Raw genomic sequence first — 22395 nt, forward strand, 5'->3', positions numbered from 1 at the left:
TGATTGTGTTTCCGCAATATTCAAATTGTTTCATCCTGGCTGCTTGTAATATTTTCCCCTTGATCTGGGAACTCAGGAACCTGGCTATAATATTCCTAGGAGTTTTCTTTTTGGGATCTTTTTCAGGAAGTAATAGGTGGATTCTTTCAACCTCTGTTTTGCCCTCTGGTTCTAAAATATCAGGGTAATTTTCCTTGAGAATTTCTTGAAGGATGATTTTTAGGTTCTTTTTTTGATCATGGCTTTCAGGTAGTCCAATACTTTTTTAAATTATCTCTCCTGGATCTATTTTCCAGGTCAGTGGCTTTTTCAATGAGATATTTCACATTGCCTTCTATTTTTTCATTTGTTTGGATCTGTTTGTTTAATAGTATCTTGATTTCTCATAAAGTCACTAGGTTCTATTTGCTCCAATCTAATTCTGAAGGAATGATTCTCTTCAGTGAGCTTTGGAGATTCTTTTTCCATCTGGCAAATTTGGTTTTTAAGGCATTCTTCTCCTCATTGGCTTTTTGAGCCTCTTTTGCCATTTGAGTTAGTCTGTTTTTTAAGGTGTTATTTTCTTCAGTCAGGTTGTTGACTCTCTTTTCATGATATTCTTGTATCATTCTCATTTCTCTTCCCAATTTTTCCCCCACTTCTCTTATTTGGTTTTCAGAATCCTTCTTAAGCTCCTCTATGGCCTGTAACCAGTTCATATTTTTCTTGGAAGCTTTTGGTGCAGGAGTTCTGACTTTGTTGTCTTCCTCCTATTCCATGCTTTGATCCTTTTTGTCCCCAAAATAGGAGTATAAAGTTGGATGGCTGTGCTTGTTTTGCTTCCTTTGCTTGCTCATGTTGCCACTGAGTTACTTGACTTTTGAGCTTTTTGCCACAGCAGAACTCTGCCTCCAGAGAGGGGAGCTCTCTCCCTGCAGCAGCAAGCACCCCAGCATCCCCAGGGTGACTGCCAACACAGGTTCTTAGATCTGTTTTTCTAAAGGAAAGCAACTCAAAATGGGTTAACAAGCTTACTTTAATCAATCAAACATATATCGTTTACCTAGTTCAGGGGAAAAAGGTCAGCATCCCGAACTTCAGCGTATACAGACAGAAGTTACAAAGCAGAAGTTACAAGAAAACAGAAAAACATATCAAGTAGACAGACTTCCAAACTGTCCAACCATTACATCCCTACCAAATCATAGTTACCAGAGAGGAAAGCATCAACATCTGGGTTTTCAAAGCCAGGGGGTTCTCAACAACGGCTGCCCAGAGTCTCATCTGGCCAAATCACACAACACTTCTCAAAGTGAGCCCCAAAGCAAAGCCTCAAATCAGGGCATATATAGCCTTCTCCTGGCTCAGAGAATGTAACAACTTTCTTGACCCACTGCCCAATCACAAAGTATCTCCTAAGAAACAAGCCTCCCACCACAGGCTCCAGGTGTACTTAAGCCTAGGGGCAGAGAAGATCTTAAAAATTTACATTCCTAAAACAGTCCCAAATGCTGGGGTTTTCTCAGCTGCTGGAGCTGCCCTCTCTGAAGTCTTCAAATGCTGTAGCAAACTGGTTACACACCCCAGGACTCTACTCTAGACAGTGATCCAGATCAAGCAGGTTGAAGCAAGAGCGATTACCCCTCAGACTGGTTGCTTGGTCCCCCTACAATCTGCAAGCCAGGAGCTCTGAAGCAGCCATGCAGTGGCCACCCTCACCTCAGCCACTTCTCCCTCAGGGGGCAGAGGCCAGACCACACTCCTGGACTCTCTGTTCCCAAAGTCTACACTGCACTGACCTCTCACTTTGTCCTTAGCATCTATGGGTTGATAATTCTGGAAAGCCCCACACCTGCTGGTAATCTGAAGTCCCTCCAGCCAGCGGCTGGTTGTTGGTGCCCTGGGGCTAACACCACAGCTCACGTGGGGCTGGGCTTGACTCCTAGAATGCTGTGCTGGCCCCTTCCTGCTGGCCTGCCAGGCTGTCTTCAGTTGGAGTTTAGCTTTTCTCTGTCATTTTGTGGGTTCTAGAGCTCCAAAGTTTGTTTAGAGTAATTTTTTACATGAATTGGAGGAGGTGGAAGCAGGAGCCCGTGAAAGTTCTGTTTCTACTCTGCTATCTTTTTCTGCCCCCTCCCCCTCAACTTTATCCTTTAAACAACTTTAAAATAAAGTCTCAAATTGACCCCTGGAGTGCCAGAGCCAACCAGGATGTGGGATGAGACGTTTTTCCAGTCCAAAACAACTTTGGAGGTTTGCAAGACAGGTCTGTGACACTGGGGAGGGGGCTGGCTTGGAGTTCATGCAGCAGTGGCAACACCAGCTATGGGCCGTGGAGGCAGCTGTGATAGTATCAATGCCTTCAAGAACTCTCAGCTCAGAGACAGTAAAAGGGTCAGATAAAATGATCAGAAAGAGCTCACAGGGAACCCTGAGCTGGAACTAGGTGTAGGACCCTGTTGTATTGCCCATATGTAGTTCCAGGGAAGTGCGGAGTGCTAGGGCTTTTGGTTGCAGAGGCACAGGAGTCCTGGTTACAGTTCCAGGGCCGAGAGGAATGCTAGCACTTGTTACTGCAGAAAAGCAGGGACCCTTCTTGGGTAAAGACCAAAGTGCAGACCAGGAGAGCAGTGACCACACCTCTCATTAGATCATACCAGCTTGGAAGCACTGAAAACTTACAGATCCAACTATCTCTGAAAGCCACAGAATGAAGCTTGAGTTAGTGCTTACTCCCCCGCTTTCCACCCTTAGAACAAAGTGCAATTTTTAACATAAAGTTATGTCAAGAAATAGTCTGGAAAAATGAGCAAACAAACAAAAAAGAACCATAAAAAGTTGCTGTAGTGACAGGGAAGATCAAGACACAGACTCAGAAGAAAACAATGTGAAAACAGCTAGAAGCAGAGCCTCAGAGTAAAAAAAAAAAAATGCAAATTGGACACAAACCTAACAATAATTTCTGAAAAAGCTTAAGAGCGAGGTAAGAGTGGTAAAGGAAATATTGGGAAAAGAATAAGAATGATAAAGAAATTTAAGAAAAGAGAAGAAACAGCAGCTTAAAGAGGCACAAAAAAATCAAATGGCAAAAGAGGCACAAAAATTACTGAAGAGAGGGACTCCTTAAAAAGCAAAATTGGCTAAATAGAAAAACAGCTACAAAAAAACTCACTTAAAGACAATACTTTAAAAATTAAAATTTGGTAAGTGGAAGCTAATGACTAGGAGACATCAAAAAACAATAAAACAAAGTCAAAAGAATGAAAAAATGGAATGAATTGTGAGGAATCTCGTCAGAAAAAAAAAAAAAACCTGATCTGGAAAATAGATTGAGGAGAGATCATTTTAAGAATTATTGGACTACCTGAAATAATAAAAAAAGAGCCTAGATATCATATTTAAAGAAATTATCAACAAAAACTGCCCTGATATTTTAGAAGATGAGGGGAAAAGAGAAATTATTTTAAATAGACTACTCATCACCTCCTGAAAGAGATCCCCAAATGAAAACTCTCAAGAATACTATAGCCAAATTCCAGACCTTCCAGATCAAAGAGAAAATATTCCAAGCATCCACAAAGAAACCTTTCACATTTTGTGGAAGAACAGTCAGAATTACATACAAGCTTTTTAGCAGCTTCCATGCTAAAGGAGTAAAGGACTCAGAATTATGATATTCCAGAAGGCAAAGATGCTAAGATCATAATTAAGAATAACCTCAGCAAAACTGAGTATGATCCTTCAGGGGGGAAAAAAGGATATTTATTGAAGTAGAAGAGTTTCAAGCATTCCTGATGAAAAGACCAGAGCTGAATAGGAAACATGACATTCAAACACAAGACTCAAGAGAAGCATAAAAAGTAAACATGAACTAGAAATCATAAGGTTAAATTGTTTGCATTCCTATTTGGGAAGATGATGCATGTTAACTCCTGAGAATTTTATTGTTACTAGGGCAGTTAGAAGGAGTCTACATAGAGTGAGGGTACTGGTGTGAGTTGATTATGTTGGGTTGATCTAAAAAAAATGAAAGGGTGAGGAAGAGTGGACTAGATGAAGGGAAATGGAAAAGGAAGAATGGAGGAAATTATCTCACATAAAAGAGGTGTGCAGGGAAGAACTTTTACAGTGACGGGGAAATGGAGGGGGGTGGGCAATGCTTAAGCCTCACTCATTCGAATTGTTTCAAGGAGGGAATTGATAGATAGATGGATAAGTAGATAGATAGATAGATGGATGGATGGATGGATAGATAGATAGATAGATAGATAGATAGATAGATAGATAGATAGATAGATAGATAGATAGATACACACATACTCAGTTGTGTATAGAACTCATTTTTCACTCAACAGGGAAGTAGGATGTGAGGGGTTAAGAGGAAGGGGGTAGAGGGTGATAAAAGGGAGAGCAGATTAAGGTAGACAGTGGTCAGAAGCAAAACAGACTTTTGAGGAGGGACAGGGTAAAAAGAGAGAGAGACAGAATGACAAAAAAAAAATAGGGTGGAGGGAAATACACAGTAATCATATGTGAGTATGAATGGGATGAATTCACCCATAAAACAGAAGCAGATAACAGTGGATTAGAAACCAGAAAAAAAAAGCAAAAATAGACCTAAATGAGATAGTCAGGGAAACTACATTTTGCTAAAAGGTACCATAGATAACAAAGTAATATCAGTACTAAACTTATGAACCAAATGGCAGAGCATCCATATTATTCTCTTTTTTTTAATTTAATTTTTAATTTTTGCTTTTTGAGGGCAATTGGGGTTAAGTGACTTGCCCAAGGTCACAAGGCTAGTTTTTTGTGTGTGTGTTGTGTCTGAGATCGGATTTGAACTCAAGTCCTCCTGACTCCAGGGCCGGTGCTCTATTCACTGCACCACCTAGCTGCCCGAGCATCCATATTCTTAAAGGAAAAGTTAAAAGGAGTTATAGGAGAAAATAGACAACAAAACTGTTTTAGTAGGGGACCTCAACTTTGCCCTCTCAGAATAAGATAAATCTCACTATAAAACAAATGAGAAAGATTTTAAGAAGATTAGTAAAATTTTAGAAAAGTTAGGTATGACAGACCTCTGGAGAAAATTGAATGGGAATAGAAAAGAATATACCTTTTTCTCAGCAATATGTGGCATCTTCACAAAAATTGACCATGTGTTAGGGCATGAAAACTTCACAACCAAATGTAGGAAAGTAGAAATGTTAAATGTACTTATTTCATAGGAATTTAATCAAATTTCATAGGAATGTAATAAAAATTACACTCCATAAAGGGCCATGGAAGCGTAGATAAAAAAATTAGTTGGAAACTAAATAATCTAATTCTAAAGAACGAGTGGGTAAAAAAATCATAGAAACAATAATTTTGTTAAAGAGAATGACAGTAATGAGATGGCCTACCAAATTTGTGTGTAGTCAAAATACTTAAGGGAAATTTTATGTCTCTAAACTCCTACATCAGTAAAAAAAAAAAAAAAGAGAAAGCAGATCAATGAGTTTGACATACAGTTTTAAAAAGCTAGAAAAAGAACAAATTTTAAATCTCCATTTAAACACTAAAATGAAAATCCTGAAAATCAAAGGAGAAATTAATAAAATTAAGAGTAAAAAAATTGAATAAGTAAAACTAGAAGTTAGTTTTATGGGAGGAAAAACCCAATAAAATAGATGTCATTGATTCATTTTTTAAAAAGAAAGGGAAAAGCAAAATTACCAGTATCAAAAATGAAAAGGGTGAATATACTACCAACAAAGATGAAGTTAAAGCAATTATTAAGAGGTATTTTGCCCGATTATATGCCAGTGAATCTGACAATCTAAGTGAAACAGATGAATATTTACAAAAATATATATTGCCTAGAAGAGGAAATAAAATATTTAAATAATACTATCTTTGAAAAAGAAGTCATATCAGCTAAGAAAAATTTCTCTAGGACCAGATGGATTTACAAATGAGTTCAAAGAAATATTTAAAAAAAACAATTAATTCCAATACTATATAAAGTATTTGGGTAAATAGGCAAAGGAGTCCTACCAAATCCCTTCTATGACACCAATATGGTTTTACTGACTAAATTAAGAATAGTAAAACCAGAAAGAAAACTATAGACCAATTTCCCTAATGAATATTGATGCAAAAAATTTTAAATAAAATACTAGCAAAAGGTGATATCATGTAGACCATAAATGACCTGGTAAGATTTATACCAGGAATGCAGGGCTGGTTCAATATTAGGAAAACTCACTCTTTGCAAATGATATGATATACTTAGAGAATCTTAAGAGAATTATCTGAAAGACTGCTTGAAATCAAATTTTAGCAAAGTTGCAGGATACAAAATAAACCCATATAAATCATTAACATTTCTATATATTACCAAACAAAGTCCAGCAGTAAGAGGTAGAAAGAGAAATTCCATTGAAAATAACTGTAGACAATAGAAAATATTTGGGTATCTGCCTGCCAAGACAGGAACTATATGAACACAACTACAAAACACTTTTCACACAAAGTCAGAGCTAAACAATTGGAAAAATATTAAGTGCTCATGGGCAGGCCAAGCCAATATAATAAAAATGATAATTCTACCTAAATTAACATATTCAGTGCCATACTGAACTACCAAAAATTATTTTGTAGAGATAGAAAAAATAATAACAAAATTCATCTGGAAGAACAAAAGGTCAAGGATATTAAGGGAGTCAGTGAAAAAAATATGAAGGTAGGTAGTCTCGGTATAACATTTCAAATGGTAATTATCGAAACAATCTGGTATTGGCTGAGAAATAGAATGATGGATCAGTTGAATAAATTAGGTACATATTACATTATAGTAAATGACCATCAAATTTATAAGAATACAAGTCATTCTCCAATTGATAAATGGTCAAAGAATATGAACAGACAGTCTTCAGATGAAGAAATTAAGGCTATATATCTGTCTATGAAAAAATGCTCTAAATCACTCTTGATAGAGAAATGCAAATTAAAACAACTCAGGTCCCACCCCACACCTATCAGATTAGCTAATATGATGGAAAAGGAAAATAACAGATGTTGGAGGGAATGTGAGAAAATTGAGACATTTAATGCACTGTTGGTACAATTGTGAACTGATTTAACCATTCTGGAGAGCAATTTGGAACTATACCAAAAGGACTACAAAACCCTTTGATCCAATAATACCTCTAAAAGGTCTTTATTCCAAAGAGATTAAAAAACAACCAAAAAAAAGCCAAAAGGACCTATATGTACAAAAAATGTTTATGACAAATCTGTTAGTGGTGGCAAAGAATTGGAAATTTAGGGGATGCCCATTAAATGAGGAATGACTGGACAAGTTGTGTTATATGATTGTGATGGAATGCTGTTGTGCTAAAAGAAATGATGAGTAGGATGCCCTCAGGAAAATCTTGAAAGACTTACATGAACTGATACAAAGTGAAATGAGCAGAACCAGAGGAACATTGTACCTGGTAACAGCAATATTCTATGATGACAGTAAGGAGACATAGAGTAGTATGTTAGGGGAGGGAATATTCAAATTTATAAGATTACAAATCATTCTGCAATTGATAAATGGTCAGAGGGTATGATATGAAAAAATGCTCTAAATCACTATTGATTAGAAAAATGAAAATTCAAGCAGCTCTTAGGTACAATTTCAATGATGTAGCTATTTTCATCAATGAAGTGATCCAAGACAGTTCCAAAGGGTTCATGATAAAAACTGCTATCCATTTCCACAGAAAGAAATGATAGAGTCAGAATGCAGATTGAAGTATACTTTTTTAAGCTTTATTTTTCTTGGTTGCTTTTTTGGGGGAGGGAGGGTCTGAGTTCTCTTTTACAACATGGCTAATATGGAAATATGATATATATAGATATATCTATCTATGAAATGTATAAATGTATAATGTATTATTTATATCAAAGTGCTTGCCATCTGAAGGGAAGGAAGGTGAGGGATGGGAGTGAATTTGGAACCCCAAAATTATTTTTAAAAAGAATGTTCAAATTTGTTTTTACATGCAATTGGGAGTAAATAAAAATAAAATATTTTTTTAAATAAAAAAAATGATATTTCCTTACACTTGCATTGCCGCAGTATAGGCTTTGTTTTGTCCAGCTACTCTTTCTAACTCTTATCATCTCAAGTGCCATTTCTACTCGTTAATTATGCATGTTAGAGTACAAATGTTGTGTTTCCTTTATCATTCATGAACATACATATTGATAGAAACTTTGATAAATTTGTTCCATTTTCCTATTCTTTATTCTGCCAGATCCATCTGTGAATATTACTGGGTTTTTTGCTTTTTAATGTTAGGTGATAATACTTGTAATCTTTGGTTACTGTCCTCTGTAATGTTTTACCAATACACTTTGATTCAAATGCAACCTTTGGCTTTTATGTCTCTCCCCTTAGATCAAGTTTTTGCTGGCCTAGATGGTTTTGTAGCAGTTAAAATTTCATTGGAAATAATGGTAATCATGGTTGATACCTTCACCTTTTTTCCATTTTGTTTTTGGTAATAATGGATTGTTTAAATAGGTCAAGTTGAAACTACTTCATTGTTTTGCTGTGGTATATCTTGTTGATATTCATTCTTCACTGTTTTCCTCCTGTTCCATGCCTTGCTCCTTCTTGTCCCCAAAATAGGAGTGTAATGTTGGAATCTTCTGTCTGCTTTGCTTCCTTTGCCTGCTCATTTTTCCACTCAATTATTTGACTTTGGGGCTTTTTGCCACAGTAGGACTCTGCCACCAGACAGGGGAGCTTTTGTCTCAAACACTGGGGTTTTCTCAGTTGCCGGAGGTATTAGATGGGTGTCCTCTCTGAGGTCTCCACACGCTCTGGCAAGCTGGACACACACCCCGGGACCTCCACCCTAGATTGCAGTCCAGATCCAAGCAGGTTAAAGCAAGAGCGATTACCCCTCAGACTGGTGCTTGGTCCCCCTACACTCTGCAGGCCAGGAGCTGAAGCCACCATATGGCGCTGGCTGGCTGTGCAGGCATCTCAGCGGTTTCTCGCCCCGGGGGTAAAAGTCACGCACTCCCACTTACTGGGTCCCAAAGTCCAGACTGCACTGGCCTCTCACCTTGTCCTTCGCATCTATGTATGGATAATTCTGGAAACGGCCACAGCTGCTGCTGATCTGGAGTCCCTCTGGCAGGCGGCTGGTCAGGCCCGCCCTGGGGCTAAAGCCTCGGCATGGGGGCTGGGCTTGGCTCCCAGAGCGCTGTGCTGGCCGATTCCTGCCGGCCTGCCGGGCTGACCTCAGCTGGAGGTTAGCTTCTCTGTGTCATTTTGTGGGTTCTGCAGCTCCAAAGTTTGTTTAGAGTTCCCTTTTTACATGGATTGGGGAGGGTGGAAGCTGGAGCCACGTGAAGGTCGTGTTTCTACTCCACCATCTTGGCTCCGCCCCCTGTAGTCCATATTCATTCTAAACTGATGTTGATTTTGAGCTTTGTTCTAACTAATACTTATACTAGCCTGTAGCTAATAACGATAAGATACCTATATCAGTAAACAATCATTTCCTCCCTACTAGGATGTTTATCAGCTTTGGGTTTTATGATATTTATTCACTGGTTTATGTGTTGAGTTCTTCCACATTCTCTTCTGGAAGAAATTACTCATTACAGAATTGGGTTTTCTGAGTAGTCTGCAACAGTACTCTCCACATTGGAGTCCAAGGCCCCCTGGGGGGAAGGTCATGGCTTAACACCAAGGGATATATGATAACTGATCCTAAGCCTTTATCTCCCGTACAACTACACCTGCATTTATTTTCCAACATGTCCACTCTGCCCCATCTGTCTGCTGTGCAAGCACCCAGCCTCTTTCCTTCCAGGCCAGGCCTTGGCCAGTACTGTCAGAAAAACCCCATCCTCGTTCCCTAGTTCACCTGTTGACAAATGACAAGTAGCCCTGAACCAATAAGCTCTGTGTTCTGGAGAAGTGACCAGTAAGGTACCCCTCCTCCCTTTTCATTTTTGATGGGACAGTGTTTTTTACAAGATGATCAGACCTGCATATCAGATCTCATTATGTTATCTTTTCTTCCAAACTTTCCCATTTCTGTTCTGGGCTTCCATCTTTCCCTTTGCCCAGGTTTACAACCCAGTATCATCTGCATTCTCTTGCCCACCCTAAATATCTATTCAATGACCAGTCTTGTCATTTCTCCTTTTGTAACATCTTTTGCATACCCCTCCTTTTTTTTTTTTACTTACAAACTGTCATATAGCTTCTTGCCTGACTGTTAAGCCTTTTAATCACCATTCTTATCTCAAGTCTCTCTAATCCATTCTCCAAACTGCCAAAAGGTTTTCCTAAAGTGTAGATCTAACCAAGTCAATACTTTACTCCACAAATTTCAGTAGTTCCCTCATTTATATTTTTAAAATTTTACTTTTTTATGCTTTATGATTATATAATTAGTACAGTAGTATGTGTGAATATACATATGTTGGAAATGTGTATTCAAGAATGTTTTATTGATGGGTGTCTGATCACAAAATTTTGGAGACTGACTAGTACTTTATAAAATCTTTCATTTCTTAAATCTGAGCTACATTTTTTTGTCATCCTTCTTTATCTCTTCACCTTTGCAGCAAAGTCACCAAGTATCAGAGTTTACATTGACTTGGTTTGGAAGATCTTGTCAAGTTCTTTGTACAATTTTTCTTCATTCCTTAGCTGCAGTTGTTGGTATTGTTTCATTTATCTTCATGGTGATCTTTTTTTAGCTTGACTGATGTTTGAGTTTCTTGCCCCCCACAGATTATTTGGTGATACAAATTTCTATTGATTTATCACTACAGTAAGCTGATTGGTTGGTTGGTTGTTGTCCTTTGTTCTCAAAGAAGACCAAAATGACATCCCTATGCTAGAGTCAAGTTACTGTGTGTTCAGCTGTGGCTGATCAGACTGATACAAGCTCAGAATGCTCTGCGGAAGGTTGGGTACAAATAGGCCATGTGAACATTTGGCGTAGCGTCCACAAATTTGTGCATCTCATATTTCTTTTGAGTGACTTCAGTTTTCTGCTTTGCTCATAGAGCACAACACCACAATGAAATAATGAAATGACTGAATGTTCCATAAAAGGATATCACTGCCTTTAGGCACCCATTGATGTCAACTCTGCCAATTCTTTTGTTTGCCTCCATAAGGAGGATCTATGAGCCATTCCCAAACAGTGCAAATTAAATGTGTTTTATTATCATTTTTCTTTGGGGATCGCTTAGATCTGCCTTATGGGTTCCTGAGGTTTTCTGTGGAAGGGTCTGAAAACCATTCATTTAAACTGTGTATACTTGGTGCAGTGTAGTGGAAACCTCAGGGCCCTTGGTCAGGAGCTATGGGGTTTGAGTCCCAACTTCAATTCACTTAACTGGTATTGTAGTCTTCGTCAAATCGTTTCATTTTCTTCTGAGTCTATTTCTTTATTTGTGAAATGGGGATAATACTTATACTACTTGCTTCACAAAGTGTTGTAAGACAAACTTTTTATAAATTTTAAAATATTAGCTAAATGTATCACCCTTATTACTACTAATTGTAGAACATTTTCAAATTAAAACCCAGTGGCAACTTTTAAATTTACTTTTTAACCTTGTCTATTAAGCATTTATAAAAATGACCTATTGTTTCAGGAAATTTACAGCAGCAGCAGGGGCAATTATGACACATTTTGGAGAATAGAGGAGAGGAAAGATTATGTTTCTTTGGTTTAATCTATATTTTATTGCACCTGCAAACTATAGTTCTCCCCTCAAATGGCTGAAGTCTTGTTTGTTGTCACACAATCTAGGCCTAAACTGTTTTTAGTTTGTTGGAGAAGTATAGTATAAGGAGCTTTCCCACCTTCATCTTTCCTTCCCCCTAACATACAGCTCCTTATTGTCAGCGTGGGAAGATTGGCCAAGCCTTCAGGCCTTCTACAAACAGCTATTTTATTATTAGTGATATCATTAGCCACCTAGGCAAATGGACTTCAAAGTTTTTGTAAGACTTTTAAAACTGAGTAAGTTTGATAGAACATGGAAATAATAATGCTTAGTTTAAATCTCTTCTCTAAGGGTTACTATTTCATAGGCTAACCTTTTATAAAAGAAAAAGCAGGCTTAATAAATAGAATTAGATTTGTATTAATTTTCCCCTTTTTGTAATGTTTTAGCATCTTGATACTTAATGACTATTTTGTGATATGCAATTCCTTGGTACATTTTCATTTTAGTGAATAAAACCCATACTCCAAAATTTGAAAATTTATCTATGGTTTTAAAAGTAACTTTTGCTTGATGGGGGCAATGGGGCACAGGGGTAGGGTTGAGTTAGAAGAAAATGTTGAATATTTGAGTTGGTAATGATAGATCTATGATTTCATCATTGTGGAGGAATGTCTTGGATGGAAACATCTCTTCACCAATGTATATCAGCCAACTCATCAGCAATTTCTTGTCATAGAGAATTGCCTTGGGGCGCTAAGTGATTTTCCCTGAGGCCATTCATCCAGTACATGTCAGAGGCAAATAACTGAATAAAAATAGATTAATTTTTTTTATTTTATGTTATGAGAAATTGTATGCCAATTTCCTGTGGTTGAAAAAGAAGGGATTTTGTGAAGTGAAGAAAAGTAGACTACTACTACAGTCATTTTTGTTGTTTTGGCTGAATTATGCAGAATTTTATTTAAATTCTTCAAATGGCTCCTGATACATATTAACTTAATATTTTATACTTCAGTAAGATGCCTGGACAAAAAAAATATGTATTTGCATGTTATGCTGCTGCTGCAAAATGGACATTTTGGAGATTAATAAACTTGAGACAGTGCTAGAAGATTCTCAAGTCTTTTTTTGAAAATAACCTGTTTTTCAAGTCCCGTTGCATTTTAAATTCACTGGAAAAAGCAGGTTGTTTGGTAGTTGTTAGTAAAGTGGGTACATGAATTAAATGTAAAGGATAAGTAACATCATAAACAAATCAGAGGAACCAGGAAGGAAGAAATCCAACCTATCAATAGCCATATGAAATAATGAACTGCATCACTAATAATTAAAGAAATGCAAATGAGAACAACTTTCAAGTTCTGCTCACACCTATCAGATGGTGATAGGTGACAGAAAAAGGAAAATGACAAATGCTAGAGGGCTTGTGGGAAAGCAAGTATATTGATGTACTGTTAGTGGAGCTGTGAACTTACCCAGCTGTTCTGAAAAGTAGGTTTGAAAGTGGATTAAATCAAGGTAGTGTAATAATAATTGTGAAGATGCATATTGAACAGTATCTGATAAAATTTGTCTTAGAGATAGCAGGTAGGGTGAGTAGGAAAAGGACTCCAGGATTTTTGTTACATACTAACAAACACGTGAGATTTTAATTTTAAAAGTAAAATCAAGGGGCAGCTAGGTGGGGCAGTGAGTAGAGCACCAGCCCTGGAGTCAGGAAGACCCGAGTTGGGTTCAGGCCCAGACACTTAACACTTAACTAGCTGTGTAACCTTGGGCAAGTTACTTAATCCCAATTGCCCTCCAAAAGGCAAAAAAAAAAAAAAGTAAAATCAAAGGAGTTCTTTTCCCCCATTATTTTGCATTCCATTTAGTTGGAATACAGCAAAGGTGTCCAAATGAAAACATATTTGACATTATATTCCTTTAGTATATTACATCATTCAATAACGTACTGAAAACTGAGTCAGGAAAGCCATTTGGGGAGACATTTACCTGAGCAAATGATTAACTCTCCCAATTCAAGAGAAGAATTTGTGGCTCCATACATTTGAAAGATAACTTCTAACATACAAGCTAAATCTTTTAGCATTCTAAAGAGACATTAGTTTTACATTTTTTTGGTCTGGTCAATGCTCATATTTATATGTATTTAAGATTTGTTGTTTTTGAGCTAATGTTGTTATTTTGATATATTCTTGACTAGAATGTTGGAAAGCCTTGTGTAGCTTTATGTATTTTGTCTTTTAAAAATTTAAAGAAATTTCGAAGATTAGCATAAATTAATTTTTTTAAATAAAAAAGCGAGAGGAGCCTGATGCTTGTTTCTTTGGGGAATATAAGGAAATGTTGAGACAATGTCTGTATATTTGAAAATTAATAAATAATACAGAGCAATACGTATGTACCACATGACTGTTACAGATAGCTGATTCATTCAAAAGAGTAAAAACACTTCTTCCATCTATTAAGCTTCACATAAGAAATGAAATTTGAATTGGGCTTTAAATGAAGAATTTTTATAAATTAAAACATATCACTTCATAATTTTCCTTTTCATATTTCTGTTCCTTCTTGACTTTTGCAGAAAAGCAGTACAAATGTACAGTTTGAAATTTACCTATCAATTATATAGCAAAGTAGCTACTCCCTACATTATGATTTAGTAAAGTTGTTTATAAAGTAATTTAAAAAAACTGGTGACTTTCATTATCAAATTGAATATATATTTCCCATAGGCTTAGTTTGAAACTTTTGTGGTGAAAAAGGCAAAGATGTTGGTCAGGGCTTTTCATTTCTTCTAATTGCCTTGGAATTTAGCACTCTTTCAAAATTTGTATGCATATTTAAAATGGCTTCCAGTTGAATTAAACCATGATATATTTTATCACTACAAACAATAATTTAATATGTATTATGCATTAGTTTGAAAAATCTTTAAATTCAAATCTTTAGGGTTTAAAAATGAAACATTGCTTTGCCATATCAATTCTGTTCAAAATTCTGGGACATAAATTTACATGAAATGAGAATAGTTACATTAAGAATAAAATAGTTAATTTTATATATGCCTGTGTTTTTGGTAAAAGGCCCTTCTGTATGTATATTCTGGGCTTTAAAAATGTTATGTCAGTTTTCCAATTATGTAGGAAAAACTTTTCTAATCTGTTTTGTAATCTTTATAATAAAGTGATATGCCATAATTCAATCTGGGGTGTATCACATGCCTACTACTTAGAGATTTTTAACACCATAAAGTCTTCAAATGAAAGCTTTGAAACTTTTTATTCTTACAGTAATGGAGTGGGGTGAAGATATTAAAGCAATTTCAGAAGATGAAGCTTTGATGTTGGTGAACCATCAAGCAACAGGAGATGTGTGCATGTTAATGATGTGCCTACAAGACAAAGGAATGGTAGGTTATCTCTAGGTTACAAAAATCTAATTAGAAAATATAAACACAACTTAATTTACTACATTATAAATGATGAGAGCCTGTTCCCTTTTTTTGTTTATAAAAGGGGTCAGGTAGGAATTATTGTATTTTAAGTATGTGACTAGAATTTTCACTAGTTGCTAGGAATTTAAACATTGATCTTTTCTCAGATTTAAAAAGTCTCCAGGTTGGTGAAGGGATATTGAGTTTAATGGTGAATTGAAGAGAGAAAAACTTGTAAAGGAATATCATTTAAGAGAAAGAATGAGTATTAGACATTGAATTCTTAAGAGACTATCTAATCATATAAAATAGAACTATTTTAGGAAGAAAGATGTTAAATACACCCTTCTCTTTCATTGTTGCTAGTACTACAGCTGTTATATTGCTTTAACTTAATGTACTTTGATAAATCTATCCAATTTGTATACTTATTTCAGTGAAGAGAAATTCCGTCCATGTCATTAAAAGAGTCATTGCTTAATGAGGGAAAAGTTAAAGTAGTTATGTATATAGATGTACCAGATAGAAGAAACCAACTATATAAATAATGATGAACTGAATATTTGGTCTAATAAAAAGAATATCAGTCAGTCAAAAGACAGAAGTAACACTATCTACGAATTACTGCTCTAGGTGCTGTCAGGAAGACAAAGATACAATTTCTTCCTCAAAAAACAAGACATAAACATGAAAAGCTAAATGCCATCATAAATTGAGTAACATGACCACCATAGATGAGGTGGCACAAGGCATTACAATGTAAATGATCGTGACTCATAAAGATAAGAGCTGACATTCAGACAGGAGTAAAATTGTCAGCTAGATTGGCTTGAGAAGGCTTCAAAGAAGAGAACTTTGATGGTTAGAATTTGGTTAAGTGGAATGGAACTGGGATTATGTTGAAGTGAGTGGAGCATAGATGCAAAAGAGCAGAAAAAGCAAGAATGAATATGGTGTGTTCCAGGAGTGGCAGACAGACCAGCCTACAAGGGTAGCATGTTGACAAGGAGTAGCAAATGAGATAGGAGAAATTAGGAAACAAGATTACAAAGACCCACGAATACAAGGCTAGATATTTTGAACTTTTTTATTGAAGAAGTAGAAAATCATTGAAGGTTTTTGAACAAGGAAATAACATGTTCAGAGCTCTAATTTTGAGAGTAATCTGATGATTGTGTGTCACATAAATGGGGGTAGTAAAGATATATGCTGGAGAGAGGGAGCAATACTTGAGGTGCTAAGGGCCTAAACCAGAATGGTAGCAGTAGAAATGAGAGGAAGCAAAAGATGTGAGAGACATTATAATGAGTCAACAGGCCAGATTTGCTCTAAGTGATCAAGGGAGAGAAAGAACACCAAAATCATAGATTTAAACCTGGGAGGCGCATTGGTAGTTATCTAGTCCAACCAACCCCTTCATTCTACAGAAGATTCCAAGCTTTCACTAGAGTTTCTAGCAGAGGAAGTAGTAAGAGAGTAGAACAGTTGGTAGAAATTCAAAATTAGGAAGAGAATATGATGAATTAGAAGTCATGATTGTACACTTTGAATTAATAATAATGATAGCTGACATTTACATGGTGTTTAAATTTTACATACCTAATCTGATTTAGAATGACCAGAATGTACTTATAGACAATGAAATGAAATCAAAAGAATACATTTAAAACTTTGAGTCTTCGAGTATGTACTTTTCCTCTATGCAAAAAATTCCACATCTCTTTATTTAGCCTTAGAGACCTTTCTTTTAAGTCCCAAACTTAGATTTTTCCACTGCATACTAGATATCTCCAAATAGATGTCTTTCTGACACCTCAAACTCAACAGGGCCCAAACTGGATTTGTCTTTATTCAATGAACCTGACTTAGGTCTTTTAGTGTACCATTTTTTCAGACAACCAGGTTTAGAACCTTTGAATACCTTACTATCCTCTTCCAATTGCCTTATTATTATTTTGATGATTGTATTCATGAGGTAACAGATTTGCAGACTTCTGTAAAGTAAACTGACTCAAAGCCTCTCTACAGGTAGTAGGATTCGGACGCTGGTCTTTCTCACTCCAACCGATTTAACCACTACACCACCTGTCTCCTCTAACAGAGAAGATGAGAGGTCAAATTAATTCAACCAGCATTTATTGAATGCCTATTATACTATATTTATTGAATGCCTATTATACTATATATACACAGTGTAAGGCACTGTGCTAAGCTCTGGGGAAAGGAAGACAAAAACAGTCTTTACTCTCAAGGAACCCAGAGCCTAACAATCACATACAACTAACTATATGCATCAAGGTAAATACAGGATAAATTGCAGTTAATCTAAGAAGGCAGCACCTCGCATTAAGGGGATCCAGAAAGGCTTCTTTCAGAAGGTAGAATTTTATCTGAGATTTGAAGAAAAACCAGGGAAGTAAGGAGGTAGAGATAAGAAAGGATTCAGTATATTCCTTCAGTTTATGACCTTTCTCAAGGTCATAAGGTGGTCAGGGGACAGAACTTGGATTCCAATCCAAGTGGCAGCTGGTGGTATAGTGGTTAGAGCACTGGAGCTAGAGTCAAGAAGACCTGAGTTTAAATCCTGCCTTTCATAAGCATCAGCAAGTCACTTCACTTCGGTTTGCCTCAGTTTACTCACCTGTTAATATAGGGATAATAACAGCACTTACCTTTCAGTGTTGTGAGGATCTAATGAGATAATACTGTAAAGCCCTTAGCACAGTGCCTGGTGCACAGTAGGTTATAAATGTTGACTATCATTATTAAATTTAGGGTTTTTTGTCCCCAAACCCAGCATTCTTTCCATTGTACTATTCTGCCTTCCAGCTAATAGTTTCTCCTTCTCAAATTTATTCCATAAACTGCTAACCAATTAATCTTTTTAATGTAGAACTCTGATAAGTGTCACTGTTCATTTCAAAAACTTTGGGTGACTCAGTATTGCTTACAAAATCCAAACTCCTTAGTTTCACATTTCCTCATTTGTAAATGGGGAGACATGCACATATTATTACTTAGTCAGCTTTTGGGATGAAAGTACTTTGTAAATCTTAAAATTATTATATGACTGTATTCTTAGCATTATTATTATCATTCAAGAACCTCTATAATCTTGTCCCAACTTATCTTTTTCAGGCTTACTTCTCTCAATTTCCTTTCATGTACCTTATGTTCAGATTAAAATGGGCTATTGTACATCTTCCAAATATACCTCACTCTTTCCAATTTCTGTGCCTTTTTCATGATGTATTCAATCTCCTTTGTATCTACTTGTTGAAATCCTGCATCTCTCTCCCTCCTCTCCCCAAGCCATTTGAACTATAGCATAGTAATTTTGCATTTGCTTATACCAGTTTACCTTTTTTTATATATAGCATACTTCTCTTACTAAATTATAAGCTTCTTGAGGGCAGGTGCCTTATTGCATAACAACTACTAAAATGTATATTAAACGTTTGTTATATTTGCATTACGGAATAGATTCTGAAAAGAAATAGCTATTTAGAAACAAATTTGCTAAAGTGTGAAAGATTGTCATGGAATAGATATGCTTGGAATTAAAATAGCTGTTTTCTGCCCACTTGATACATGGTATTGATTTGTATTGAAAGCTGGTCTGTTCAGCTTTTTATGAAGTGGAGATCTCTGCTAACTCGAACTTTGGTACTTAGAAGTATGATAATTTGACATTAATAATTATTTCCTGGAGACATTTTAAGAAGGCTTTGATGGTGTTTTCTGAAGCATCAAGGAATAATTAAAGTATATTCAATATTCCTTAATATTTAATTGCATTCTTATTCTTCTAACTTTAGTGTATGTGGCATATGTAGATTGGTTTTACCAGAATACTCAAAACTCAACCACTCTAGAGAAGATAAAATTTTCTTAGAAAGATTCATTTCTTCCAGATTAATTCTTTTGCCTAGGAACATTTTCCTTTTATGTTTCCATAAATTATATGTAACATTGTTATGTTAAGTTCCCCTGCAATCATTTAAATTGAAAATAGGAAGAATGGATTATCTTAATCTAAAAAGTGTGATCAATGAATATTTGAGTGATGGCTTTGCAGTCTTTATCTCCAAGAATAAGCATATAAACATCTACTTCAGGATAAGTATTTATACTAAGAAAGTAGTTGAGTCTATTTTTTTTTAATTTTAATTAATTATGTCTTCATGATTGGTAAATTGGGGTTTGATTTATTTAAATAGATTTGTATATAAAATTTGTGAAAGCATAAAACTTTTGGAACTTTACTTGAAGTAAACTCTTGGAGTCCATATCATTGGTAAATTAATACCTATAATTTCAAAGGGAGAAAGATAGTAATTGAGTTCATCATTTACTCTGCTTTAGAGATTTTGTGTCCAATGACATTATTAGGTTTTTAATTAAGAAATTGTATATAGTGCAGTTATATAATTTTGAGATCACCAACAAGACTTAATTGACAACTCTATAATACTTTGATCCAAAAAGTTAAGGGAATTAGAGGACTTAGGCCAGAGCTTATTTTAAACAACTTTTTGATTGTAAATGTACTTCCCCACATTAGCAGTATGCCTTTATTAATCATTTTATCTGGGGTTTTGCTGAATATGTCATTCACTGTGGAAAGTGATGGGGATACAAAAAAAAACAGCCTTTGTTCTCTAAGAACTCAGAATCTAGTGAGGGAGACAGTATGTACATACCTCCTTAAGTACAAAGTTTTCTTTGTAAAGGGAAGTTAATCTTGGGAGGGGCAGAGAGGAATAAGGGTAAGGGGAGTCAGGAAGGGCTTCTTGGAGAAGGTGCTATTTGAATTGAGGCTTGAAGGAGGCCAGTTCTTTTTTTTGCCAGGCCACTTACTGCAAATACTTTACTCTTGGGAATCTACTTTCTAAATCTGGGTTTTTTGGTTTGCCTAAATTATTATTTAAAAGTAAGGTGGTGATGATTAGAGACATTTTCTTATTGTGTAATATATATTATTCTGTGGAATGAATTGGAACAAAAAGTGAAGAAAAGGCTTTTAACCTTAAAAGCCTTAGGCATACTATATTGTTAATACTTTCCTCAAGAAAACTCAGGAACATCAGATAACATAACAGCAAATGAAACTCAGTGTCATAGCCCTAGAAATAATTGCATGTGGAAATGGAAATGGCATTGAGAAAACAAAGATGGGCTGAGCAGCTGGACTAGAATAGATACACATGAAGCAGATCTGTGCTGTGGAGGTGAAACCATTTTGAGGTCCTTGAAAAATGGAGAACTCAAGGTAGTTGAAAGAGGTGAGGAAAGCAAATATGAGGGGAAAAACTGAAAACACCACCACCAAAGACAACGGAGACAGTATCAGTAACTAACAAACCATATTCCCACTTTTTCCATTGCTACAAAGTTATTCTGAGAATCATCTACATGTACATTGAGGACATTCTTGATAAAGGTATGAACAGGGGGCAGGCAGTCTTTTGCAAATGACATGCTACAACAGACCATACATATCTTAACGTCAACAAATTATCCTGAAGATACATAGAATGCAAGAACTTACTGAGCTTAATTTTGGTTGAAGATGACTCCCAAGCATTTGTTAATATCAGGCAAGATTCCTTCGACTATGTTCACAATAAAAATACCTTTCTTCAGTCCTTTGATTACTAATATCAAGTGAGGGATAAAAAGAGGGAAGCATTTGCTCATGAAAAGTGTTTGCAACCATTTGAAATATCCCAATTGAAATTGCCTTGTTATGTCCTGAATTTGTTTATAACAAGTAGCCTGATGAACATTGTACAAAAAAAAATCCTTGTAAATTATTTGGAAATATCTTTTCAGAAGAGAAACAAAATAGTTTGTAAATATCTGAAGAATTTAGCTCATTAATAATCCCTAATATAATTTAACTATAAGCCATTACTGACCACTGAAAATGAAAAGTTCTAAAGTTATTATTGTGAAGCTTTGGTGTGAGGGCAAATACTATTTGAGGGCAGTAAATGGATTTAAAAATAATTTAGAAGGTGGAGAGTAGACAATTTTTTCTTACTGTAAGGAAAAGCTCTGAATTCTCTCTTAAGGTTATAACCTCACTTTACTTAAGGCTAAACCAAGAAGAGCTTATTACCTCAGCAGGGAAGATCAGTTAGTAAATTCCTTAAGTTTCTGTTAATATTTTATCTTCAGTTCACTTCTTTGCCTTAAAGTTTTCCATCTTAATAGGTATTAATCCATATTAGTGATTGATATGTTAGAATTTCATCTTCTTCCAGTGACTAGGAAAGTAAACATTGTTTTTCTAAGTTGGCACTTAAGACCTATCAAATAGTGTCTTATGGTACTACTTGATTACTCTTACTAATACAATTTATCAATAGAATTCTGTTTCATAAGCTTATACGTGATTTTTGCCTGTTGGACTTTATCTCCTGACCTTTAGTTATAGCACCAGTATATTTTACAATATCATAATACTCTTGCAAAATACTAGGCACTTAAACTTTTCCCTTTATTGTTTTAGGAAGTTTATAAACATTTTTTGTTTTAAAATATTGATACTTTTAAAAATATTTAATTTGAATTTGATTAATTTTACTATTGTAATTTTTAGAGTAGGATATTTTGAAGTCCATAAAATTTGGGAAGTTTTAATCCTAAAGAAGCAAAGAAATTGTTTCTTGGTCCTAACAGTATATAATGGCAGCAAGGACTAAGAGTTCATTATTATGAATAAAGAACTGTGCAAAAAATCTAGAGTTCAGGGGCCCTAAGTCCCACATACATGCTTAGACCTTTTTTTAATTTCTAGAACTATCATTAGTCTTCTAATCATTCTGTCATTTAACCTCCAAGGATTTAAGTGCCTACTATTTGCCAGGTACTTTGGCCTGTACTGAGAATACAAAGACAAAAACCAAACAGTTCCTTCTCTCTAAGAACTTGTACTCTATTTGGGAAGACAATATTTACACATATAACTGTATGAAATAATATAAGTAGTGGGCAGGGAAGCATGAGCCCAGCTTTGAAGGAAGCTAGGGTTTGGTTTTTTTTTTTTACAAGGTGTAAGTGAGGAGGAAGTACATTCCAGGGTTGAATGAAATCCTGTACAAATGATGGAGTGTCACATATGGACAAACAGCACAGCCCATTTGGCTGAATTGCAAAGTGTGTGAGGGGGAATAACATAATAAGGATGGAAAGGTAGGTTTGAGCCAGTTTGCAGA

At 35.6% G+C, this 22395-nt stretch overlaps 1 protein-coding gene across 1 annotated transcript in view; it reads left to right on the plus strand.

The window, feature by feature from the left end:
- LPGAT1 (lysophosphatidylglycerol acyltransferase 1) overlaps positions 1 to 22395 on the plus strand; it is a 93603-nt gene that overhangs the window by 32887 nt on the left and 38321 nt on the right. Inside the window, exon 4 of the mRNA XM_069108761.1 lies at positions 15030 to 15148. Within this exon, the coding sequence (XP_068964862.1) occupies positions 15030 to 15148 (119 nt within the window). The remainder of the gene's footprint in view (positions 1 to 15029; positions 15149 to 22395) is intronic.

This window comes from Petaurus breviceps, unplaced genomic scaffold (assembly GCF_028583685.1).
Source record: "Petaurus breviceps papuanus isolate PSGF00001 unplaced genomic scaffold, PetGlider_PUasm1.0 90434, whole genome shotgun sequence".
NCBI classification, from domain to species: domain Eukaryota; kingdom Metazoa; phylum Chordata; class Mammalia; order Diprotodontia; family Petauridae; genus Petaurus; species Petaurus breviceps.